Source organism: Salvelinus alpinus, chromosome 2, assembly GCF_045679555.1.
Source record: "Salvelinus alpinus chromosome 2, SLU_Salpinus.1, whole genome shotgun sequence".
Lineage (NCBI taxonomy): Eukaryota > Metazoa > Chordata > Actinopteri > Salmoniformes > Salmonidae > Salvelinus > Salvelinus alpinus.
This window is the reverse complement of record NC_092087.1, coordinates 77,353,880-77,380,373: the sequence shown is the minus strand read 5'-3', so window position 1 is coordinate 77,380,373 and position 26,494 is coordinate 77,353,880. Positions and strand designations below refer to the sequence as shown.

The window sequence follows — 26,494 nt, the reverse complement described above, 5'->3', positions numbered from 1 at the left end:
TGTTAGTGGTCTTTGAATGGTTTATAACTCAACACATTTTAGTTAAAGGTAGGCCTAAATGCTTACGTGACAGTGTAGGGAAACAGCGTAATAGTATCAAACCTGTAAATCTTTCAGGTAAGCGATTTCATTCGGGAGAGATTCCAACTTGTTCTCCTCCAAGTCGAGCTCCCGTAGTTTCCTCAGGTTGCCAATACCATGTGGCAACTTCTTGAGAAGATTGTTGGACAATATCAAGACCTGTGAACAAAACAGACGTTTTCAGAACACTGAAGCGAACTGTCGCAACCTGTAGCTTGTGTTACAGACCTAAAAATAACTAAATAGTTGATCACCTACTGTATGCTGAAATGGGAGAGTGATAATAATTTAGATTTTCTGGTCAGGTTGAATAATGTATGAATTGATGACGGCATCAGAAAAGTACAAAGTCCACATTTCTCAGGAAAGATCCCATCTGGGAATTCTATCTAGGCCTCACCTCAAGCGAAACGAGACCGCAGATGTCCTCGGGGATCTTTGTCAGCTGATTGGTGGCCAGATTGAGCTCCACCATACTGGTCCACGTGCCAAAGTCTAGAGGCAGAGACGTCAACTGGTTGTCCTGAGAAAAAAAACGACATTGACAACAATTCCAGAGCCAGAGCAGAAAGAAGACATTGTTCAATAAGGTGTTGCTCATGTCAGCTCTTTACCTAAGCCACCACCAACCATTGTCAACCTTAAAGGGATAGTTGGGGATTTTGGCAACGAGGCCCTTTATCTACTTCCCCAGAGTCAGATGAAATCGTGGATACCATTTTTATGTCTCTGCGTGCAGTTTGAAGGAAGTTGCTATTGCTAGTTTTGGCGCAATGACTGTTCCTATAGACTTCCAGTCATTGCGCTAATGCTAGTTAGCATTGGCTCACGAAACTACCACTAACTTCTTTCATACTGGACGCAGATTCATAAAAATGGTATCCACGACTCTGGGAAAGTACATAAAGGGCATCATTGCCAAATTCACCAACTATCCCTTTAACGTCAGAAGAAAGAGACGTTGTCCTGCCTACATAATGTCTGGGACTATCGTCTTGGTCCTCTTACTAGAAGTCATCAAAAAAGAGGGAAGGAGATGACAACACGTAACAATGGACAGCATCCTTACCTTCATGTTGAGTTTGCTGAGGACTTTGGCCCTGGAGAAGATTCCAAAGGGGATCTTGTTGATGCGGTTGTGCTCCATGTTGAGAGAGTAGATGGTGGAGAACTGGGAGGGTCCTCCCACCGGGTAGGACTGGAAACAGTTCCTCGCTAGGGTTAGACTGGTCAGATTCACCAGACTAGACAGGAGACCCTGGGATAGAGAGAAGGAGATAGATAGATCTGCTATATCCCTAACAATACCATTAAATGCAGCAATCACTAAAAGCACCACTCACTTCTGGTAACACGGAGATGTTGTTGTTTTCTAGGTTGAGCTCTTCCAGTTCTCTGCACTTGGCTAGCGACCTGGGGATGGCTGACAACCGGTTGTACCGCAGACCCAAGCGGTTTATGCTTGACAAGTTACCTGCAACGAGAGAAGGTTAAATACAAAAATGACAAAGTCAGATATCAGATATCATGTTAAACGTTTCAAATGTATGAAATGTATGTATGTATTGGCTGGTGCAATCACTTTTGCCCTCTGGGGGATCAATAAAGTACCATCTTATCTTAAATACCAGCACTTGCCGTTCCTAAAACTGTAGATTATACAATTAATGAGAATTCTCAAATGTTTTATCCTAGTCATCACAATGTACAGTTAAGAATGTGCACTGTGCAGCTGTGTCAGTATCGGTATCCTGTAGGCTGAGTATAGGTAGATGATTGCCCAAATTGCATTGAGGAGAGAACATTTCTGACTGCTGAGGTCCCGGTCAGTCTCACCTATAGTTTCTGGTAGGTCCAGTAGCTCGTTGTGCTGTAGGTCCAGGTTGGTGATCTGGGTGCAGTTGCCGATCTCCTTGGGTAGGTGTTCCAGCTGGTTATGGGCTACGTCCAGGGTGATGAGGTTACAGAGCTCCCCTGCAGAGAGGCAGGGCCAATACAACAGTCAACACACAAACGTGACTAATCTGGACAAGAACCGCAATCAGAGTTATTAAAAGACTGGTTTAGCTTATGGCTTTAGCTTATTCACAACACTGCAGCGATGTCTTCTGTAATGCCGGGTTTACACTAGACGACTTTCAAAAACCTAACGTCGCTGAGCTGCTCACATTTAACGACCGTCTTTCCTGTAGTTTGTTGTCTGGCTAACGTAGTGGTGCGCACACTAAACCATGTGGCACAGACGGAGGTCACACACTACAAGACTCTTCAGTTGGTTGTGAGGATTCTCCATACCACGCTGTCTCGCGAAAACAATGTGATTAGATCGTTAACGTAGCTACAACAAGCTGTGGCTCAAACAAGCCTCAAACGTTTTCAGTCAGACATTCACGCTTGCCATACAGTGTTGAAATATCTAGCCAATACATTTGGAATTGAATAACATTGGTAGTGAACTTCAGAGCTGTAACGATTTGATACTTTGGCTTTGGTTAAAGGCAAGTACAAACACATACTAGTAGTAATCCCTCCTGCTGGAGAGTCTACACATTCTGGGTGATGTGATGCAACATCATCATCATCATCTCACTGGCTTCTTCTCTGGCGAGCTCTCATTGGCTATTGCTGATCACTGTTCTCAAAACGTGTCATTGCACCTCTCACACTACAAGAGCATTGGAGATTTTGAAAATATTGGGATGTCTGAAAGACGGGATTGGTAGCCCTCGGATTGCATCACTGAACTGAGCGTCGGTGACGGCCATGCGCTCCAAGTACGCAACGACATGGGGATTTGTCTCAGATCTCAAACTGGTCTGGGACAGCTAAAATCAGGGCCAAATGAGTGTGTACGCTCCCGGCTTATGCAAAAATGATGATGCATCGTCATTGTCATCAAGAACCCAATCTGCCAGCCTCGACTCCCTCCCTCCTCAACACTCATCGGTTTGATCTTGTGCTCGTGGATGACTCTCCCTCCCGCTCTCCTCCCACTCACTTCTTTCCCCCACTCACATCTCCCTCCCCCCACTCATCTCTCTATTTCCCTCCTCCCCCATCTCCCTCACCTATCTCGGCAGGCAGCTGTTTGATCTTGTTCTCACGGATGCTGAGCATGGTCAACTTCGCCAGGTTCCGGATGTCCCTCTCCACCGCCGTGATCCGGTTGAATCTCAGGTACAGTGTGGTCAGCGACGTCACCCGGTAAACCACCGCCGGTATCTCCCTCAGTTTGTTATGCCTCAGGTCCAGCATCCTCAACTTCTTCAGGGAGTCCAAGGACTCTGGTAGGCTGGTTAGGGAGTTCTCACTCAAGGCTAAGGTGACCAGGCCAGACAGGCAGCCCACTTCTGAGGGGAGGCTCTGGAGCTTGTTGCTGTACAGGTAGAGCTCTGCCAGCTGGGTGAGTTCCTTGATGGAGGTGGGTAACATGTGGATGGAACGCTTGGACAGGTCCAGACGCATGGAGTTCTCCTCACGGCACTTGTTGAGCTCTTTGATCACCTGGGAATGGGAAAGTTGTGTGTCCATGTTATTGAAGACATGTTACGTGTTTCCAAAACTCAGTCTTGGAGGACCCACGGTTAGTTTGCCTTAGTACTACACAGCTGATTTAAATAAATCGACTCATCAACAAGCTTTGATTATTTGAATGAATGGTGCTGTGCTAGAATTAAAAAAAGATGTGCCCCCCTTGGGGTCCCCAGGACTGAGTTTGAGAAACGCTGTGTTGTGTGATGTAGAATAATAATAACAACAGGTTTTTTCTGGATCAAAATTGGGCTTAGGTGGTGGGCGTGGCCATGGTGTGGACGCCAATGGTGTAGACGCCAACCCAATTTTTTGAAATTTCTACACATTTTGCCATGTAGCGGAGACGAAAATGTGCAATTTTAAAGCTAATTTCCTGCAATTCTACACATTTTGCCATGGCTTATGCTATCGGAGTGACTCAAACATACATTTTAGACAGAATATTTGTTCTCAAAGATGATCTTATTGAAAAGTATATTGGTCCATTATCTTTTATACATACTTTACATCTGGATCCGAAAGTTACACAACGCCATACACGTGGTCTGCGGTTTTGAGGCCTGTTGGACGTACTGCCAAATTCTCTAAAATGACGTTGGAGGCGGTTTATGGTAGAGAAATGAACATTAAAATTATCTGGCAAAAGCTCTGGTGGACATTCCTGCAGTTAGCATGCCAACTGCAAGCTCCCTCAACTTGAGACAACATGGTGTCCTTTTATTGTGCCCAGCACAAGGTGCACCTGTGTAATGATCATGCTGTTGAGTCAGCTTCTTGATATGCCCCACTTGTCAGGTGGATGGATTATCTTGGCAAAGAAGAAATGCTCACTAACAGCGATGTAAACAAATTTGTGCACAAAATTTGAGAGAAATACTCTTTTGGTGCTGAGGAACATTTCTGGGATCTTTTATTTTTTTTCAGCTGATGAAACATGGGACCAACACTACATGTTGCATATATATATATAAACAGTTGGGGTATTATATATATATATATAAGACAGATTGTTCAGCAGTCTGATGGCACGCACTGCTTTAAGTCACTTTGGGTTAAAGTGTCTTCTAAATGGCATATATTACAGGTTTGTTTCTGCAAATAAAAGTCCTAGGCGGGCCACCTAAGTGGCTTTTTTCAGGCTGCCCATGTCCAAACAGTTACCCCCCCCCCAAAAAAACATGTTTATTTATTTATTTACACACACACACACACACACACACATACATATATATATATTTGCAATGCTATGGTCAAGGGTTTTGTTTTGTGAAGTTGCAGAGATATATATATATATATCTGCAACTTCACAAAAACAAAACCCTTGACCATAGCATTGCAAGCGCTATGCTCTACCAACTACCACATAGGAACACAAATAATGTCTCTTATTAATATGCGTTTCGATAAAAAATATATTTTCAACCACAAATAATGTGTACGTTATGATACGTTAGGCTGTGTGTTTTATAATAAAGTATCTTCATCTCATCATACCTCGGCGTTGCTGGACTTCTTGCGCGTCCCCGGCGCCGGGTTGGGCCTCTTTATCGTGTTGTCCACGGAGAAGGCGACGGCGGGCGACGCGGAACCTGCATCCTTCTTTCCTTCTTTGGCATCTTTCCCTTTGGCCTTGTGTTCCTTGCCGCAGTCTTTGCCGCCTAAGCCAGCCAGGGCCGCCTTGGCCTCTTTTTCCCTTTCTTTCCCTCCTGTCGGACCTCCTTTCAGGTCCTTCTCTTTCCAGTCTTTGTCTTTGTTACCTAAAGTACTACTCATGGCGTCGACGTGATTGTCGGTCCCCCTGCGGAGTCTCTCATGGGACCGCAACACCCCAACTGTCACTCTCCTTGGTTCGTTTGGAGTTTTCCCTCAAAAAAGCAGTCAACCGACAAGTAGGCGTGGAGAGGGATAAGATTAGGAGACGACCTTTATAAACACACCAGCTGATACATACCTGTGTAGGCCTATACATTTACTTCACAAATAAATCCCTGTGATCCAAGCGGTTTCTTTTCTCTTTTTCGTTTCTCAGAACGCCATAGGGGAGTAAATCCTTTGAAGCTGTGACTTGACAGGAGTGGTGGTGGCAGCCATGGGCCACCTAGTTGTTTGAACTGTAGACGATTCCCCTCAGTTCGGTTTGAAGCCAGTTCAGAATAGAAAGGTCAGAGGTTCTCATCCTTTTTGAATGCTGTTGAATAAAACATAGACAATGAGTCAAAAGGCTGTTCAACGTGATCATATTTGAAATGACGAGTCAAGATCACATTTGATATCTTAGTGAATAGCGGTAAAAAATATCTATAAAAAAAGGAGTCAGATGGATGATATTTTAGGCCGATATTCAATATCATTAAAGGGGCAATCAGCAGTTTCTACATTCATTTTTGGACTAATGATATGTACCCATTGATTCTTGATGAATATAAACGTATAAATGCCTCATAAGCTTAATTCAACTGTCACACCCCAACAGAACCCAAAATATACGCTTATTTCACTCCAATGTTTGTAAACAAACACTATATAGCCTCAAACCATGGTTAAAACTAATTTTGATATCATGGATGACCAATCCTTGCATCCAAAGCTCGGTCTATGAATTTGAGAGTGATTCAATGTCTCCAGCCCCATGCCTCAGCTTTTTACCGAACCAGGGGTGGGGAGTAGGCATTACTATTGTTTCTACTACCGATTGCCGCTTTAAAATGTGAACATTTTGATAACAGAATTTCCCCCAAAGAGCCATGTACACATTAATGTATCAATTTTAAAATCAAACAATACATTACTTTGTTTTTACCAATCTAACTACAAAACATAATGGTCATAATTTTATTTCAATGGTAAATCTCTTGATAAAATGTAAATGAAGATATGCCTACTCACAATACAAGTAAATGCATATTCAATAGGGGTGTGTGCATGCATCGAGTTATTGAGCTAGATTTGGCTGATCAGTGGAGTCAGATACCTTATTTACATAAGTATTCAGACCCTTTGCATAGGTGCATCCTGTTTACATTGATCCTCGAGATGTTTCTACTACTTGATTGGAGTCCACCTGTGGTCAATTCAATTGATTGGACATGATTTGGAAAGGCCCCACAATTGACAGTGCATGTCAGAGCAAAAACCACACCATGAGGTAGAAAGAATTGTCCATAGAGCTCAGAGACAGGATTGTGTCGAGGCACAGATCTGGGGAAGGGTACCAAAACATTTCTTCAGCATTGAAGGTCCCCAAGAACACAGTGGCCTCCATCATTCTTAAATGGAAGAAGTTTGGAACCACCTCTTCCTAGAGCTGGCCACCCCGCCAAACTGAGCAACCGGGGGAGAAGGGCCCTGGTCAGGGAGGTAACCAAGAACCTGATGGTCACTCTGACAGAGCTCCAAAGTTCCTCTGTGGAGATGGGTGAACTTTTCAGAAGGACAACCATCTCTGCAGCACTCCACCAATCAGGCCTTTATGGTAGAGTGGCAAGACAGAAGTCACTCCTCAGTAAAAGGCACATGACAGCTGCGTGGAGTTTGCCAAAAGGCACCTAAAGACTCTCAGACCATGACAAACAAAATTCTCTGGTCTGATGAAACCAAGATTGAACTATTTGGACAATGCCAAGCGTCACATCTGGAAGAAACCTGGCACCATCCCTACGGTGAAGCATGGTAGTGGCAGCATCATGCTGTGGGGATGTTTTTCAGCAGCAGGGACTGGGAGACTAGTCCCGGATCGAGGAAAAGATGAACGGAGCAAAGTACCAAGAGATCCTTGATGAAAACCTGATCCAGATCGCTCAAGACCTCAGACTGGGGTGAAGGTTCACCTTCCAAAAGGACAACAACCCTAAGCACACAGCCAAAACAACATAGGAGTGGCTTCGGGACAAGTCTCTGAATGTCCTTGAGTGGCCCAGCCAGAGACCGGACTTGAACCTGATCGAACATCTCTGGAGAGACCAGGAAAAAGTTGTGCAAATCTCCATCCAACTTGATAGAGCTTGAGAGGATCTGCAGAGAAGAATGGGAGGAACTCCCCAAATACAGGTCTGCCAAGCTTCTAGCGTCATACCCAAGACGACTTGTGGCTGTAATCTCTGCCAAAGGTGCTTTAACAAAGCACTGAGTAAAGGGTCTGAAATATCAGTTTTATTTAATAAATTTATACATTTTTTGCTTTGTCATTATGGGGTATTGTGTGTAGATTGAGGGGGAAAAAACGATTGAATAAATTTTAGAATCAGGCTGCAACGTAACAAAATGTGGAAAAAGTCAAGGGGTCCGAATACACAATATATTAGCCTACTGATCAACAACATTTGCATAGAAGCATCACTCCGGCATGTAGGCACTGCTGTTAGTTTGAGGATATAAAATAACATCTATTCAATGTAAATGGGTCCAACGTAACTTCATGATTTGTGACCACGGATGCTTATGAAACGCTGAAATGCTTATGATGCTTATTTTTGTAATTTTGTGATCGGGATTTTTTTTTTTTCTGTTGTCAGGACACAACTGTAAACAACTCACCTACCAGGACAAAATCCAAAACAACTGAATTGGCTAGTTCACCCATCTGTCAAGAAATGGGCGGGTTCTAACTTGTATCCTACTGCTACGATTGGATAGAGAGGCTGTAACTCCGTTTACTTTCACATCTCTTTCCATCGCTCATATCACTTGGTGCTGTGTACTGCTACTATAACAACTAGCTCAATGGCAATGGAATTTGCTACCAAGTCATAAATGTACATGATATCTAACAAGGACAACGAGGGTAGGGGGAAATGTCTCGTTGCCGAAAATGGTGCATGTGTAAAAATGATAACCAGCTAATGTTAGCTAGCTACGTTGGCTATTAGCTCCTATCTGATATCTTAGGACCATGCTTATCTAGCCAGCTAGCTAGCATAGTAGCTAATATAGCTAGCTAGCTAACACCACAGATGAAATGGCTAATAATCGCAATCTTTGCTAACAGGTCACATAGCTATGTGCTTAGCTAGCATATTTATTTTTCATCAGGTAGGCTAGTTGAGAACAGGTTCTCATTTACAACTGCGACCTGGCCAAGATAAAGCAAAGCAGTGCGACACAAACAACACAGAGTTACACAAACATACAGTCAATAACACAATAGGAAAAAAGTCTATATACAGTGTGTGCAAATGAGGTAAGATAAGGGAGGTAAGGCAATAAATAGGCCATAGTGGCAAAATAATTACAATTTAGCAATTAAACACTGGAGTGCTAGATGTGCAGAAGATGAATGTGCAAGTAGAGATACTGGGGTGCAAACGAGCAAAAAATAATAACAGTATGGGGATGAGGTAGTTGGATGGGCTATTTACAGATTGGCTATGTACAGGTGCAGTGATCTGTGAGCTTAAAGTTAGTGAGGGAGATATGAGTCTCCAGCTTCAGTGATTTTTGCAATTCGTTCCAGTCATTGGAAGGAAAGGCGGCCATAAAAGGAATTGGGTTTGGGGGTGACCAGTGAAATATACCTGCTGAAGCGCGTGCTACGGGTGGGTGCTGCTATGGTGACCAGTGAGCTGAGATGAGGCTTTACCTAGCAAAGACTTATAGATGATCTGGAGCCAGTGGGTTTGGCGATGAATATGAAGTGAGGGCCAGCCAACGAGATTATACAGGTCACAGTGGTGGGTAGTGTATGGGGCTTTGGGGACAAAACGGATAGCACTGTGATAGACTGCATCCAATTTGCCGAGTAGAGTGTTGGAGGCTATTTTGTAAATGACATTGCCGAAGTCAAGGATCGGTAGGATAGTCAGTTTTACGAGGGTATGTTTGGCAGCATGAGTGAAGGATGCTTTGTTGCGAAATAGGAAGCCGATTCTAGATTTAACTTTGGACTGGAGATGCTTAATGTGAGTCTGGAAGGAGAGTTTACAGTCTAACCACACACCTAGGTATTTGTAGATGTCCACATTTTCTAAGTCAGAACGGTCCTGAGTAGTGATGCTGGACGGGCAGGCAGGTGCTGGTAGTGATCGGTTGGAGAGTATGCATTTAGTTTTACTTGCATTTAAGAGCAGTTGGAGGCCACGGAAGGAGAGTTGTATGGCATTGAAGCTCGTCTGGAGGTTAGTTAACACAGTGTCCAAAGAAGGGCCAGAAGTATACAGAATGGTATCGTCTGCGTAGAGGTGGATCAGAGAATCACCAGCAGCAAGAGCAACATCATTGATGTATACAGAGAAAAGAGTCAGCCCGAGAATTGAACCCTGTGGCACCCCCATAGAGACAGCCAGAGGTCCGGACAACAGGCCCTCCGATTTGACACACTGAACTCTATCTGAGAAGTTGTTGGTGAACCAGGCGAGGCAGTCATTTTAGAAACCAAGGCTGTTGAGTCTGCCGATAAGAATGTGGTGATTGACAGAGTCGAAAGCCTTGGCCAGGTCTATGAATACAGCTGCAGTATTGTCTCTTATCGATGGCAGTTATGATGTCGTTTAGGACCTTGAGCGTGGCTGAGGTGCACCCATGACCAGCTCGGAAACCAGATTGCATAGCGGAGAAGGTACGGTGGGATTCGAAATGGTCGGTGATCTGTTTGTTAACTTGGCTTTCGAAGACTTTAGAAAGGCAGGGTAGGATAGATATAGGTCTGTAGCAGTTTGGGTCTAGAGTGTCCCCCTTTGAAGAGGGGGATGACCGCGTCAGCTTTCCAATCATTGGGGATCTCAGACGATACGAAGGAGGAGGTTGAACAGGCTAGTAATAGGGGTTGCAACAATTTTGGCTGATCATTTTAGAAAGAGAGTGTCCAGATTGTCAAGCCCTGCGGATTTGTAGGGGTTCCAGATTTTGCCGCTCTTTCAGAACATCAGCTATCTGGATTTGGGTGAAGGAGAAATGGGGGAGGCTTGGGCATGTTGCTGTGGGGGGTGCAGGGCTGTTGACCAGGGTTGGGGTGGCCAGGTGGAAAGCATGGCCAGCCATAGAATAATGCTTACTGAAATTCTCAATTATCGTGGATTTATCAGTGGGGACAGTGTTTCCTAGCCTCAGTGCAGTGGGCAGCTGGGAGAAGGTGCTCTTATTCTCATGGACTTTATTGAGTTTGTGCTGCAGGATGCAAATCTCTGTTTGAAAAAGCTATCCTTTGCTTTCCTAACTGCCTATGTATATTGGTTCCTAACTTCCCTGAAAAGTTGCATATCGCAGGGGCTATTCGATGCTTGCTTACTGCATGCATGCATGTCCGGGCACGTTGACACAAGCCTTATTATTAGTGAATTAACTAAATAAATATTTTATTTTGGTCATAGTGTAAATTCCTCCATTTCTCAATACTGCACCTTCCTGTTGGAGTATGAGCCAGCTTGCTGCTGTGGTTGATTTTCCCAGCTAGACATTCCTCAGCATTGTGCAATTAGAGCTAGGGCTATCATATCCTGGTATTTTTCACAGTACATTTTTTTCTGCATTTCCTGCACTTATTTGAGAATTTCCACACGGCCACATAGGGCTGCACAATACAGGCAACACATCTAAGCCTTATTTTTGACCAAATGTTGCAATTGTGATTTAGATCAAAACACTTGGGTGAACTGTTGGAATCATGGAAGTAGAATGTGGGCACTTAGAATACAGTGTTATTTGACATGACAACAAATGAAAATGCCAGGGAGGAGTTATTGTGACAGGGTAGGAACCAAAGTGTTAGTCAGCGTTTCCTAGGGGACCCCATAATCTTTGCTTACATTAAAAGTTCCTTCATGTAGCCAACATATTCATGCTTAGCCTATTCCTATTTGATTTAGAAGATACTGTTGCGCAAACATGGTGATTTAGGCCTACGCCATCACTGTTATCAAGCTGTATTACCTAGCTTTGCCTCAGTACATTTATTAGCTAGCTAGCGAGCTAACTAGCGATTAGTGGCTAAAACTTGCTCAGAAAAGACAAGCGCATAGTGTAATTATAGAACGCTTGAGAATTTACATTAAGCAAAATGTATCGTTGTCATCAAATGAAACAGCATCGTTGTCATCCACATTGTTGCATGTACTGCATTGACCATGCAGACTGAACAACAACAACAAATGTGCTCCTTGAATGAAAGGGGGCGGGGCTAAGTCGGTGTGGTAAGCGGCATGGAATGAGAGAGCGGAGGGCGATGACTCAAGTAGAGGTGTAAACTATAAATATTTGTTACACACGCCATATCACATTTACAAACCAAACATACAAATACTGTTATAGAAGATAAAAAAAATTAAAAATAAACGGTCCGTGGATCAATACCGGTATATAGTAAAATACGGTATACCGCCCAGCCCTATGTGCAGTGCTCGTGGCTCAGGCTGGCATAGCAGCAGCTTTGCATGTAGAGGGACTATCAGCAAAGCCGATAGAGAGGGGCCGATAGAATAGAAAAGGCCAATATCATCCTGATACATCGGCTTGGACGATTATCGGTCGTTCTCTAAATCCTATCATATTGACAACATTGCAATATTATTTGAGCTAGCTGGCTGTACCAAAACTACAGTATTTTTCCTTCATAGCTTGTTCAAATCAAATTATATTTGTCACATGCCCTGAAGACAACAGATGTAGACTTGAAATGCTTACTTACGAGCCCTTTCACACACAAAAAGAATTAGAAAATAAGAAAAAAAATGAAATACTAACAATAAAATAACAATAGCGAGGCTATATAAAAGGAGTAGAGGTAATATGTACATGTAGGTAGTGACTAGGCAGCAGCGTATGTGAAGAGTGTGTCTATGCGACTGAATGTGTGGTGTCATAATGGGTGTGTGTTGGAGCGTCAGTGTAGTCAGCGTGTGGGTAGAGTCCAGTGAGTGTGCATAGAGTCAGTGCAATAATGTCTCTCCATCTTTTTAAATAGGGAGACAATTTGTTTTCAGCACTTATTTCCATGACTGATCAAAATCGTTCTCATTGCTCTGTTGTCCCTCTGCAGCAGACAGAGGTGAGCAATAAATCACAGTATCGAATCTACGGCGGACCCCATTTAGTCGACTGGTTGATTGGCTTTTGGTCGACCAAGATTTTTTTAGTCTAGCAGTAGCAAAAAATAAATAGATCATGGTGTACAAGACACCTGTCTCATTGCCACTTGTTTGAGTGGACTGATCCATTGTGGGGATGGCACAGTCCATCACTAAGACATATGCTACTGAAATTGTATATGGTTATATTATGTAAGAACAATGGTGCTACACTAATAAAAATAATAATATTTTATAACAAATGTGCCTTCTCCTGCATTGGATAGTGTTCGCTGTCCTCAGTTGTGACACACATCAGCGCGATGTTGAATTGGCACATTTTCCTAGACCATGTTGCTATGTGCATAATAGAGAAGTTAAGCAGCATATTGGTGTTGAGAAGAATGCTGGAGGCAGCAGTGAAGTTAGGAGACAAGAAAACAGCCCTTGCCTTAATCATCTAAGAAAAGTGAGGAGAGGAAACCAACTTAATTAGGTCTGTAATCAAACTGTTAAATGTGCCTGGCTTTATAAATCATCCATATACACACTACCGGTCGAAAGTTTTAAACCCTTGAATGACTAGGTGTTCTTTATTTTTACTATTTTCTACATTATAGAATAGTGAAGACATCAAAACTCTGAAATAACAGAGTAACTCATAATAACTCTGGAATATGTAGTAGCCAAAAGTGTTAAACAAAGTGATTCTTCAAAGTAGCCACCCTTTGCCTTGATGACAGCTTTGCACACTCTTGGCATTCTCTCAACCAGCTTCATGAGGTAGTCACCTGAAATGCATTTCAATTAACAGGTGTGCCATGTCAAATTTTATTTTGTGGAATTTCCTTCCTTAATGCGTTTGAGCCAATCAGTTGTATTGTGACAAGGTAGGGGGGTATACAGAATATATATTTTACCAAATAGGGCTCAAGTCCATAATATGGCAAGAACAGCTCAAATAAGCAAAGAGAAACGACAGTCCATCATTACTTTAAGACATTAAGGTCAGTCAATACGGAAAATGTCAAGAACTTTGACAGTCGCAAAAACCATTAAGCGCTATGATGAAACTGGCTCTCATGAGGTCCGCCACAGGAATGGAAAACCCAGTTACCTCTGCTGCAGAGGATAAGTTCGTTAGAGTTACCAGCCTCAGAAATTGCAGCCCAAATAAATGCTTCAGAGTTCAAGTAACAGACACATGAACATCAACTGTTCAGAGGAGACTGTGAATCAGGCCTTCATGGTCAAATTGCTGCAAAGAAACCACTACTAAAGGACACAAATAAAAAGAGGAGACTTGCTTGGGCCAAGAAACATGAGCAATGGACATTAGACCGGTGGAAATCTGTCCTTTGGTCTGATGAGTCCAAATTTGAGATTTTTGGTTCCAACCGCCATGTCTTTGTGAGACGCAGAGTTAGTGAACGGATGATCTCTGCATGTGTGGTTACCACCGTGAAGCATGGAGGTGGTGGTGAGATGGTGCTTTGCTGGTGACACTGTCAGTGATTTATTTAGAATGCAAGGCACACTTAACCAGCATGGCTACCACAGCATTCTCTAGCAATACGCCATCCCATCTGGTTTCCGTTTAGTGGGACTATCATTTGTTTTTCAACAGAACAATGACCCAAAACACACCTCCAGGCTGTGTAAGGGCTATTTGACCAAGAAGGACAGTGGTGAAGTGCTGCATCAGATGACCTGGCATCCACAATCACCCGACCTCAACCCAATTGACATGGTTTGGGATAAGTTGGACCGCAGAGTGAAGGAAAAGCAGCCAACATGTGCTCAGTATATGTGGGAACTCCTTCAAGACTGTTGGAAAAGCATTCCAGGTGAAGCTGGTTGAGAGAATGCCAAGTGTGCAAAGCTGTCATCAAGGCAAAGGGTGGCTACTTTGCAGAATCTCAAATATAAAATACATCCATGTGTCTTATTTCATAGTTGATGTCTTCACTATTACAAATGTAGAAAATAGTAAAAATAAAGAAAAACCCTTGAATGAGTAGGCGTGTCCAAACTTTTGACTGGTACTGTGCATGTATATGTAAAAAAAAATCCCATACATTTTCCTTTAACCCTACCACCCCTCCCGTAATTGGATTAAACTAATGAACACCACCACTTAGGCTTCTACTTCCTGCTTATACGTACTATATACATTTTACAGACAGTATATTTTACATTAGTTATATTTTGTTTGTCTTAAATCCCATCCTTCAGCTCCACTCAACCCCTCCCATCTATCTCTGAACACCATCCAGTTGATTTCTATTTGCCATATGTTGTTTTTTTTGTAACCTTTATTTAACTAGGCAAGTCAGTTGAGAGCAAATTCTTATTTACAATGACAGGCCTAGGGACAGTGGGTTAACTGCCTTGTTCAGGGGCAGAACGACAGATTTGTAGCTTGTCAACTCGGGGATTCGTTCTTGCAACCTTTCGGTTAATGGCCTAACGCTCTAACCACTAGGCTACCTGCCGCCCCAGGCTGTAAGCCTAAGAGCTGTAGGGCTAAAAGCACCTCCTGTTTACTCATAATACCGTAACTTACTTAGGCTTATATTTCAATAGGCTACAGTACTGCATCAATAAATCATTAATTCCTTCATATCACAGCATACAAGTCATTCATGATCTGAAATGCAATCAAGCATTTTAGTTTTAAAATAAAATATAGCGAGCCTTGAATAATTAGCGTAAACAACAAATAAACCGTTCCATTTCGGAAATTTCATTCACGGACGTTACAACAAACTCTGGTATACTTATAATTTATTTTATGTTGTTTACATTCTTCCAAACTGTCAGATTTTTTTTTGTTTGTAATCTAACAGCCCCTGTTTGGCACACATAATATGCACACACTGCTTGCATTTTTACATTTTAGTCATTTAGCAGACGCTCTTATCCAGAGCGACTTACAGTAGAGTGCATACATTTCATTACATTTTTACATACTGAGACAAGGATATCCCTACCAGCCAAGAGCAGACGCTCTTATCCAGAGCGACTTACAGTAGAGTGCATACATTTTATTATTATTATTATTATTTTTTTAAACATACTGAGACAAGGATATCCCTACCGGCCAAACCCTCCCTAACCCGGACGACGCTATGCCAATTGTGCGTCGCCCCACGGATCTCCCGGTTGCGGCCGGCTGCGACAGAGCCTGGGCGCGAACCCAGCCCAGCCTGGGCGCGAACCCAGAGACTCTGGTGGCGCAGCTAGCACTGCGATGCAGTGCCCTAGACCACTGCGCCACCCGGGAGAAGTGCTCCTTAATTTATTTTTCTTGATCTCCAGTATTTTCCATAACTAGTCAAACTCATTCCACACATCTGACTTCCCCTTTACCTACTGAGCAACCAGTAAACATTCCACCGTTTGAGTTCGTCACGTCGTCTACATTCATTTTGCTGTAACGTGTTAGTGTTCGGAGTTTGTTATAACCAATTATTGATGTGATTATGATATGCTATGCTATAGGTCAGGCCCTATGGGTCACGCGCATGCGATGCATACATGTGTCATGTGAAGACCGCAAGGATTGAGGGAATAGGGAATGTTTTTCCTAAACAAATGAAGGATTTCAGCAACGACTTTTCAGTCAGAAATGGCTGTATGTTGCAGCGTCAGCCACACGGACAGAACGTTAAACGCTGTTGATGTTCTGTGGTGGTCGCTGCAGCAGGGAGGATTGCGATCGGCCTCTAGTCATTTGTGTCTTAATTATTTCATTGAACAGTTTGCTTACAGCATCAGACAAGCTCAGTGCATATCTGATTTGATTAAAGCACATAGGATGTGTCTATATAATGGAAAAATATGTTATAAAATGTCAACCAAATAATTGGTCAAAAGAACAGACGTCTCGGTTGACCAATATAGATTTGTTTTTCTTGGGGACAGCCCTAATCAAACCACATAGAATCGTGAGAATCACAATACATATCGGCACCTAAGTATCGTGATAATATCGTATTGTGAGGTCCCTGGTAATTCCCAGCTCTATTAGTGAATAAGCTAGGCCATAGGCAACTTCAACAGGTTAAGTGAGATGACATTGTTAGCCAAAGAGTGTACTACAAATAGCTACAAGTGATGTTGAGAAAACCTGGTAAGTAGGTTGGCCTGACTTAACCTAATGATCATAAAAGACAAATTGACAACAAGTGTCAAGAGCTTCAACATCAAAATGATTGATATAAAACCAAAGTCTCTTGGTTCCTGTCTTTGTTCTGTCCATAGAAATAGATTATCTAGGAAGGGTTTGGAACCTCTAACCCTCATTCTAGTTCTGTGGTTCCATCTCACAGCCTGTAGTACAGTAGTAGCATCATTTGTATGTAGTAATATTCTACAGTATAAAGCCTAATAAAGTCATTGTCTTATGCTCTAGGTGTATGTGTGTGTAGAAAAAGAGCAGGCTTGGCTACAGATCAGAGCTAAGGGAAAGGTTAGCACTGCTGCTGAGAGTAGGTGTTTGTGTCTGTCTAATCTTTGGGAGGGAGCGGTCTTCAAAGCATAATACTCATAAAACCTATAGGGGTAAAAAGGGGTACTGTTGATCCCCTTAATGACAAAGAGATAAGCTTAACGGCCCAATTTCTGCTGTTTTTATATCAAATCAATTCTGTAATAGCTCACCATTAAAAATGGTCAAAAATAACAAATATTGCTTTATTAGCAAAAAAAATCTAAAATAATTTGCTAGGGCTGTCGGAGTGGTCTGAGTGGGGAGGGGGTCAACTGGAAACGTGCTGTTATTGGCAGAGGTTTGGAACTCTTTGTTATTTATCTATTAATTAATTTTCCCCTGGTGATATCAGGCAAACTGAAACTCCACCCATGCAAAACCAAGTGATTAGAAGGTCCTGTGTAGATTGTATTTTCAACCAGCAACTATAAGGAAATAACAATTATCAAATGTGTTCACACTTTTACAGTGTTAATTTCATCAGCTGTTGTACAATATTATACAAAAACTGAATGTTGACTACACAGGGTCTTTAACATTGCTGTGTAGGTACATTTTGAGCTGCTCTTCTAAGTAACAGTTATGTTGACTCAACAGAGAAGTATCTAGCAGCACTGACTTAGGATAACTGTGAACTCTATATTAGGCTACTAATAAAATGAGAAAATAGATGGTGAATATTAAAAATACATAAATAACAATGTGACAGACTGTATACTGTGAACTAGGCCTACACCAAAGCATCAATCACTGAATGACCTCTGACTCAACCCAGATAATAATGAACTAAGAGAAAGGTGATGGATGTTGAATATCAAAATACATTACGGTATAAAATAATAGTTGGTTGTGTCAAAGCAGGCAGCTTCTTTGTGTTTTCTTTTGGGAATAGTCCCTCAAATAGGGTTGTCACTAGTTGCCAAAAAGTCATAAACCCCGTGCCACAAAGTCACCGCTAAACTTAACTTAAGACAAAAAAGCACATTTTGTTTTCATGTAGAGTATTTTTACGATACAGCCAATTTTGACTTTGTGGCATTGGTAACTTGTGGAAACCCCAAAATAGAGTTAGTAGGCTATCACATCAATCATGTCTTGGATAAAGGCAACACAGCAGTGCGGTCTGGGGTTGCCTGGCGACTCATTCTGAATTTAATTTTGCTGCTCTAACTATCATTCAGTCAGACTGCCATCGTAGAAGTCCTTTCTGCTGACGTCAAAGTGAGGGGCGTTATACAAAACAAGTCATCTGCGATTGGATTGTCTCTAACCAATCAGAGTATCAAAAGCAATGACCATTTCTGAAACGCCGCTTTACCCACGTGTTCAGGCTCTGGCCACACCCATGGGTTACTGGGACCAACCATAACGGTTTGAACGCGTTGACATTCGAGAAGTCCTCGGGGAGGAGATCACATGCAGACTCATTGTGGAGAATACATTTTAATGGCCGTGGCGTTTGGCCAGAGAGATGTGGATTGGTCACCAGGCATAGCCTGGGGTGCATCAAGTGTCAAAATCCCAACAATAAACATGGCAACGGCAAGCAAGAGAACTAACCTACTGGCCCTCACCTAAACAAGCAGTGGGTGTGATGTCATTGTTTGTTTATTCTTTTAATTCCTCTTCAAACCATAAAAATGTACCCAAAGTTATGAAACAAACATGAGCTAGTTTAATAATATGCAGGTGACTGAACCGAAGGAGCACTCTCTCTCTCCCCCCCCCCCCCCCCAACTCCAGAAAAATTACTTGTGGGCGAAGTCATGCTGTAGAAAAAGCACATAAGGTCAAGGGTCACAGAGCTCAGCAACTTTCCATCACTGACTGACTAAATGTATCATTCCAGATTCCACTCCATGGAGAGGAACCAAAAGGAGAGGAACCAAGTTTGGGATGAATGACAGGCAGTGCAATAGATGATATACATAAAATGAGAAGGCTGGACACCAGTTTCCTCTGATTATTATGATGATCCAGCAGCACCCCCATATTTTGGAAATAAATATTTTGCTGTGAGCATGGGCCCATCATGAGTGAGCCCATCATCATACCTGGTTTTTCAGTGTACCAGACAAAACAGGCTAATGAAACATAGTTCTGGAACAAAACCTAAACCCAACTGTCAATATTTAAATCCCTACAGTTTTCATGCCAAATCATAAACAAATCCTTAATTTCCTCCACCACCATCATAATCATCACTGTAGCTTTCCTCAATTCACGTGCCAATTGTTAAGCCTCTACTTGTATAATGTAGCCTACAGCCAGTTGGTGGACATCTTGGGCAAAGCAAGCAGTCACTACTACCAATCCTGCCAAGTCTTCCCATGTTGTTGCGTCATGTTTGCTCAAGACTGGCCAATTTTCTTCATCTCTGTCCTCTCCCTTTGAGGATTGCATAAGTATACGCATATATCATCATCATAGGAATAATGTTGGAATAACACATAGGTTTAGGCTTTGATATGATACAATCACTACAATTGTGCAAATACATTTAGCTGCCATATTTGTGATTGATTGGGGGTTAAGGACTTTGGAACAATCTCCCCATGTCCACTCCTGAATGAATGACAGTCAGTCAGTTTATTTCTGCTCTCTTTCCCATGCATATCTTTTTTCATTTTACAAAGCATTTAGCTAACTAGGTAGGCTTAACAACTCTCTCACTACCTATCAAAAATGATTACAACCAATAGGCCTAATACTACGCAGCTCCTGTAATGTGTGTCTACATTTGGCAGTGATGGCAAGAGATGCACTGGTGAGGTGGCAGGCAACTACTAGCTACATAACCAGCCCACAGCACAAGCAGGATGTAACCGTGCCAATGACAAATACGTGGAAAGAGAGATTATCGATAAATTCGGTGCCACAGTTCGTGGAAGTCAAGTTACGTTCAAGATCACGATTGATATGCGTAAAAACGAGACGCAAGCCAGCCTGTGTGTGTATGATACAGCAGCAAACGATGGGGTGGTCCTGCTGTTCTTGTCAACATACTAACGTTAAGTTGGTTAGTTAGCCAGCCTACGAACTGGCTAACAAACTAGCTAGTTAGCTATTGATTGTTTGGGAAAAGTAGCCGCAAATAGCTATCTATTCTTAATTTAGTGTCACCCTTGTCGTGCTAACAAAATCTGTAAGCAAACTTGCTAAATCATTTCAACTGGTCATGAAATCAAAAAACGAATCGTCAACACATCAAGCTAACTTCAGAAGCTAAGTGAGGCTGGCAAACATTTTTTTGCAACCATTCAGTCAAACCGAGGAGCAAACAACTATGACAACGTCATATCTAGGTACAATTCTGGTAGAGGAAACAAATATCAGTCTCAGTAGCTAGATGGCATTCTTATTTATAAAAAGAAATTGCTAACGTTAACCTCCAAGCTCACATACCCGAGCGTTCTGAATGTGCGGTTCCCGTAGGCCCCACCAAAGCAGCTGTCAGACTTGGAACACCATCCCGAAAACCGTGAGCCTATCACGGGGAAATAAGCAAGCACGCAACCCCACTATCGCGCTGCTCAACCCTGTAGCTACCTTATTCAACTGTACTGACACCCAAATAATAACAACTATTATGTTAAAATCGTTAGTTTACAGATTGACACTTGGTCATTCAAGGCCGTTTTCTCGTCAAGCATTTTCGCAGCGCCCTTTTCTCGCTCTCGTAGTGAAATGAGGAAAAAATAAAACATTCTCAAAACAGCGGCCATTCCGAACGAAGCTTGAACAAAAGAGTGCGGTTCTCAGCCTACGGAAAGGCAGTACTGCGTCATCAACCAAGCTATGCGGATGACAAAAGGGACATTTAAGAAGCCTACTATAAAAACATCAGCTTGATTTAAAGGTATATTGAAAGGTATGAAATAATATAACTGTTTTACCTTCAGAGGTGTGACACTGCCATCCCTGCTTCCTCCTCTTTCCTACCACTGCTGTTGCTTGGGTCCCCTCCCTACCACCAAATTGCGTCACACGCATGCATTACCAATGTATCACGAGACTTACTTGAACAGAAAAAGGTGTTTGGGTGAGTGAAAGTGGTGAAAATGTGTAATTTAGCTACCTGACATATTTATTGTCATCGTAAAAGTCAGAAAACCCGGAATATAACTCAAAGCTTTTTCCTGAGAGTGAAAATTAATGTTTGAAGCAAGCATATATTGCCAGTAGGTTTAGTATAAATTCGTTTATATTCGTATTCAAACAGTCAGTTAGAATAATAATGCACATCCGAAGAGGTTGGATATGGTCTGCTCCATGAGCATCTATTTTAGCCACTACCAGAGCTGCCAACTCTCATGCATTGGCGGTGAGACACGCATTTGACTCTCTTCTCATGTTCTCACGGCACAACTTTTATATCACACGCATTGAAAAGTACTGATTTTATTTGTTTAATTATTCCTTTGTATAGACAGCGCGTTCACTTTTCAACTGTGCTACAAATCGTTTTCAAATCAGAGCATCTGCGCCTGCAATTTAATATCACGAGCAGAACCTTGTCTTGCCACAGCACAGTGAACAGCGGCACATTGAAGCATATGATTGGCCTAATTATGTAAGAGATCAAGGGGATTGGAGGCATGTTTTAAAGAAACGCCCCTCAAGATTTGAGTGGCGTTAAATAGAGAGAGAGAGAGACCACGTTCTGTGCTGAGGTGTGTGCACCACGGTAGCTCGCAGTTTTATGTACAACGTCGTCAACAAAATTAGGTTGCTGTTACTCCCGTCCCTATTGCAGAATGCAGCCTTTAGACAGCATGCACCAATGTCGATTTAATCCACGTTTGCATTAGTCCCCTCGTTTGGTGATTGGCATTTAGGCTGTGACAACGAACAGGCAGCAGACAGACCCACACAGTTTTAGTAGGGAAGTTTGTTATTGTGACCTAATTTGTAACTATAACAAATAATTTGGTCAAACAGATTGTGAACCCAACACTGTACGTTTGATTCAAGAGGAGGGACAATAAATAGAACAATTATTTGGTTTTGGTGAAGGGGTAGATTTATGTGGTTTTCAGGAGATTGTATTATCTATTTACTTTATTTAGTCTGATCAGTGGAACAATTCTCATTCTTAACATTGGGCTAAATTGTCAGCAAGAACACTACTGTTATTCCCCACACTTTCATTCTGCTTCTTCCCAATTTTGCCAGTGTATTTAAATATTTGAAATCTGATATGCTGACCTGTGTCTTTGAAAATGATTTTTTTATTTTTTATTTCACCTTTATTTAACCAGGTCAGCTAGTTGAGAACAAGTTCTCATTTACAACTGCGACCTGGCCAAGATAAAGCAAAGCAGTGCGACACAAACAAAAACACAGAGTTACACATGGAATAAACAAACATACAGTCAATAACACATAGAAAAAAAGAAAGTCTATATACAGTGTGTGCAAATTATATGAGGCTATGTATTTTTCAGCCGTTCATGAACAGTTTTGAATAAGTCATACAAATAAGCATTGGATATTAAATGCTCCAGGAATCAAATATAATTTTTGACATTTTAGAATTGTGTGCATCAGTGGCGGTTCTAGCTTGTATGGCTCCCTGGACGAACCCCTGCACTAACAGTCATTTTTATTCAGACATTTGGAACAACAGAAATAAATAATCAGAACATTTAAAACTATATAAATATATATACAAAAAGAAGACTCATGAATATCAAAAATAAGTAACAAGACAAATAGAAACAAATTGTAGTTTATAAATAAAAATAAAAAAGAGAATTGAATTATTAAACTATTACCCTATTGATAACAAAAAACACACAAATAAAACTAAATTATACAAATCCTATATCACACAAATACACAAATAGAATAACACACTTATAAAGAAGAGAACCTGATTATTACACTGTTGCACTTCAAACAAGAAACACAAACTAAATTCCAGAACTAATTGCATTACTAATTACATTAGTACTGTACAAAGTTAGAGGTGCGCTATTTGATAGATTCCCCGCTCCCCCTACCTCTGGCTTCCAGTGGGGAGACCTGAGGTCAACCTACCCCCGCCCCCCTACCTCTGGCTTCCAGTGGGGAGACCTGAGGTCAACCTACCCCCGCCCCCCTACCTCTGGCTTCCAGTGGGGAGACCTGAGGTCAACCTACCCCCGCCCCCCTACCTCTGGCTTCCAGTGGGGAGACCTGAGGTCAACCTACCCCTGCCCCCCTACCTCGGGCTTCCAGTGGGGAGACCTGAGGTCAACCTACCCCCGCCCCCCTACCTCTGGCTTCCAGTGGGGAGACCTGAGGTCAACCTACCCCCGCCCCCCTACCTCTGGCTTCCAGTGCGGAGACCTGAGGTCAACCTACCCCCGCCCCCCTACCTCTGGTTTCCAGTGGGGAGACCTGAGGTCAACCTACCCCCGCCCCCCTACCTCTGGTTTCCAGTGGGGAGACCTGAGGTCAACCTACCCCCGCCTCCCTACCTCTGGCTTCCAGTGGGGAGACCTGAGGTCAACCTACCCCCGCCCCCTTCCATCTCATACTTCTGAATGGGAGAACTTCCCAGGCAGTAGCCTGCCTAGCTCACAGACTAGCATCAGGGCACCCATTCTGACAAGGTTCATTGACCCACAGTCCCACACGGTGACATGATATCATTGACATGACGTGCAAATGAGTGTTAGAAAACCGATCGCGCAAATGTCACCATTCGGAATATTTGTTGTTTCTTCGTGTTTTTTAAAATTAATTTAAAAAAAATAATAATTGTGTGGGCGCCCCATGCCGCCCCCGGCAAGATGCCGCCCTGGGCGGCTGCCCATGTCACCTATGCCTAAATCCGCCACTGGTGTGCATGCTAGGCAGAGATGGTAGGGGTCTCACAACTCATAAACACATCATATCAAATTAATTTACGCCTACGAGTTGAAGATCCTTGGCATCATCTTACTGTACATAGACAATATTTTTGTCTATGTAGAGTAAGATGATGCCACTGATATTCAACTAGTAGGCATAAACCACCTGAATATTGATATTCATTCAATTTTTCTTGAAGGTTGGGTGATCTTGAAAAATGTATTGTTATAACAAGAACATTTTCAAACACCTAGCACTGTGAAAATATACAGGGTCAGGGGTGGCCAACCCTCTTGGAGAGCAAATGTAATTTTCTTCCAGCCTGATTTGAAAGAGAGTTCACCCAAATTACAAAATACAAATCTTTGTGTCCTTACCTTGAAAGCAGTCTATGGACAAGGAGACTGCAATCTATAATTTGGTTACCCACTGCCATGAACCATTAATATGAACATTTCCTGTGGAGAGCCTTGGTGTAGTGGTACGTGTCCTTGGCACGTCACATACAACTTTCCACCCGAGAACAGGGATCAATCCCTACTTCCAACCTTCCCACTGGCATTTGCCTGTCTCCCTATCTCATTTCATTATTGTCTGAACCAAGTGTCAAATTACTTTATAAATATGTTTACAAAAATATTTGCATACTTTAAATGTCAAAGTAACAAAGTCGTTGAATTCTGAGAGCTCGTTTAATGTTCAAAGTCTCCTGTGTTTTTTATTATTTTATTTTCCACAGGTGGGCATTGACCTAAGCCATGTCAAAATACATAGAATTCCAGGAAATTAGCTTTAAAATTGTAACATTTTACTGGTGGTGGACCCCCAGTTCCCATCTAGGGGTTGTGCCAGGAGGCAATTCACATAGCAAATCTCACTCCAAGCTTTAAAAGTTGGCAGCCCTGCACTGCCTACCTCTACATATTACATATCTTCTCACTCCTTATTTTTTCTCTAGGCTAGATGAGATATGTTTAAATTAAAATATGTAAAGAAAATACGTGATTTATCTCTTTATCACATTTATATGATGTGTAGTGTTTTGAGATTTTATGAACTCAATAACTTCCAATTCTGCCCACCAGATGGCTGCAATGCGATGCACTGTTTCTAAACGGGGTCGTAAAACCGCAGAAGAAAACGCCATCTGACAATCCCGGAAAGGGACACATTGGTTTGTTTGACAACCTGAATCTGTCAATTGAGGTAATGTTATGGTTATAAATCAATTTCGTGACGTTTTCATGTAGATAACATTACATACCGATATGATTGAAGAATGATGGATAAATATGTTTTGAATTATCAGTGACTAAATAAATCGTGTAGTAGCTAACTAAGCTCATTAACTACAGTTGCTAGCCATCTTATCGTGCCTTAATATTTTGTCAGATGCCAACTATAATTATTCATGCTTTTATTTCAGCTGGACCTAACAATACATAATGCCTGAAGTCAAATCGATGTTCAGAGAAGTGTTGCCCAAACAAGGTGAGTAACGACCATTATCAATAAAGACTGTGTGGTATAAATTAGCAATTTCGTCTATCTTGCAACTCAACACAGCCAACCTTCACTTCTGCAGTAACGTTAGATGCTCTAAAATACTGTAAACACATTCCTTTCAGAACCGATGTTATGTTCCTTCACGTTTTTACTCCTACTGAAAATACCTCTCTGCCATCTACTGTTGAAACCGGTCACTGACCCCAAGAGATACACCTACACATAGCCCACCAGATTTTTTTATTTTTTACCTGAAAACTACAGTATGTTCAGTGGAAAACTGCACAGTGCTACAGGAGTATACCATGTTGATTTTATTGACCATAGTATTGGGTCTATTCTTTAAAGACAGTCTTGGTAAGTGTATGAGTTGGTTAATTCCTAGGCTTGTGGCATGCAGGAAACCTGGGTTTGTCTTATTTTCTGTATGCATTCTGATAACTAGAAGAAAAGCCTATAACTTCTCTTTTGGTTATGCTACCATCCAAAGGGCAGTTGTCCATGGAGGACGTCCCCACCATGGTGCTGTGTAAGCCCAAGCTGATGCCTCTGAAATCAGTCACCCTGGAGAAACTGGAGAAGATGCAACTGGAAGCCCAGGAGGCCATCAAGCAACAGGATCTGGCACTGAAAGAGCAGCAGGAGACACAGTAGACACACAATGGCAGCCCAAGGAGTAGTAGAGTCAGTAGACACAAAATGGACAATAGCCAGAGTAGTTGTATTATCAAGCAACAGGAACTGAATGAGCAGCAGGAGCCACAATGGAGGACAGTCGCTACACCAGTAGACACAAAATGGACTACAGCCAGAAGTTAAGATGGATACAATGGAGGGCAGAGGTTCACACTAGTCACAACCTAATATCGCAATATATTACTGTTGGCATCAATCTCATGGATTATTTTGATTGCTGAGAATGTATTATAGCCTTGTAAATATGGGAAGTCTTATTTCTGAGAGAAGTTGAATTGGTGTTTAGGTAAATATAACATCTGTTAGTTGTGAACACATTCAAATAAAACTAAGATTTATTTCCCCTTTA

General features: G+C 42.1%; 2 protein-coding genes across 4 annotated transcripts in view; one reads left to right on the top strand and one right to left on the bottom strand.

Annotated features, from left to right (window-relative positions):
• shoc2 (SHOC2 leucine rich repeat scaffold protein) overlaps positions 1–21,137 on the bottom strand; it is a 27,565-nt gene extending 6,428 nt beyond the window's left edge. The window contains exons 1-8 of one of the 2 annotated variants that reach the window (XM_071389314.1): positions 21,000–21,137; positions 5,110–5,803; positions 3,150–3,585; positions 1,918–2,055; positions 1,425–1,555; positions 1,151–1,339; positions 482–604; positions 103–240 (exon numbers count right to left, since the gene is read on the bottom strand). In XM_071389314.1, the coding sequence (XP_071245415.1) occupies positions 103–240; positions 482–604; positions 1,151–1,339; positions 1,425–1,555; positions 1,918–2,055; positions 3,150–3,585; positions 5,110–5,388 (1,434 nt within the window). In that variant the 5' untranslated portion in view covers positions 5,389–5,803; positions 21,000–21,137. Of the gene's footprint in view, positions 1–102; positions 241–481; positions 605–1,150; positions 1,340–1,424; positions 1,556–1,917; positions 2,056–3,149; positions 3,586–5,109; positions 5,804–20,508; positions 20,897–20,999 lie in introns of those variants that run through there. The other variant, XM_071389315.1, reaches the window with a different exon arrangement.
• On the top strand, positions 20,809–26,494 carry bbip1 (BBSome interacting protein 1). 2 transcript variants are annotated; one of them, XM_071389321.1, is made up of 4 exons: positions 20,809–20,974; positions 25,029–25,149; positions 25,370–25,434; positions 25,940–26,494. In XM_071389321.1, exons 3-4 carry the CDS (start codon positions 25,389–25,391, stop codon positions 26,101–26,103), a joined length of 210 nt encoding a protein of 69 aa, XP_071245422.1. In that variant the 5' UTR covers positions 20,809–20,974; positions 25,029–25,149; positions 25,370–25,388; the 3' UTR covers positions 26,104–26,494. The 2 variants fall into 2 exon arrangements, with proteins under 2 accessions (XP_071245422.1, XP_071245423.1); XM_071389322.1 differs by lacking the exon at positions 20,809–20,974 and adding an exon at positions 21,073–21,145.

Coding starts and splice junctions, on each gene's coding strand:
- bbip1 (XM_071389321.1), top strand. CDS start 25,389: ATGCCTGAAGTCAAATCGATGTTCAGAGAAGTGTTGCCCAAACAAG. Junction 25,435..25,939: donor AGAAGTGTTGCCCAAACAAG/GTGAGTAACGAC, acceptor TACCATCCAAAG/GGCAGTTGTCCATGGAGGAC.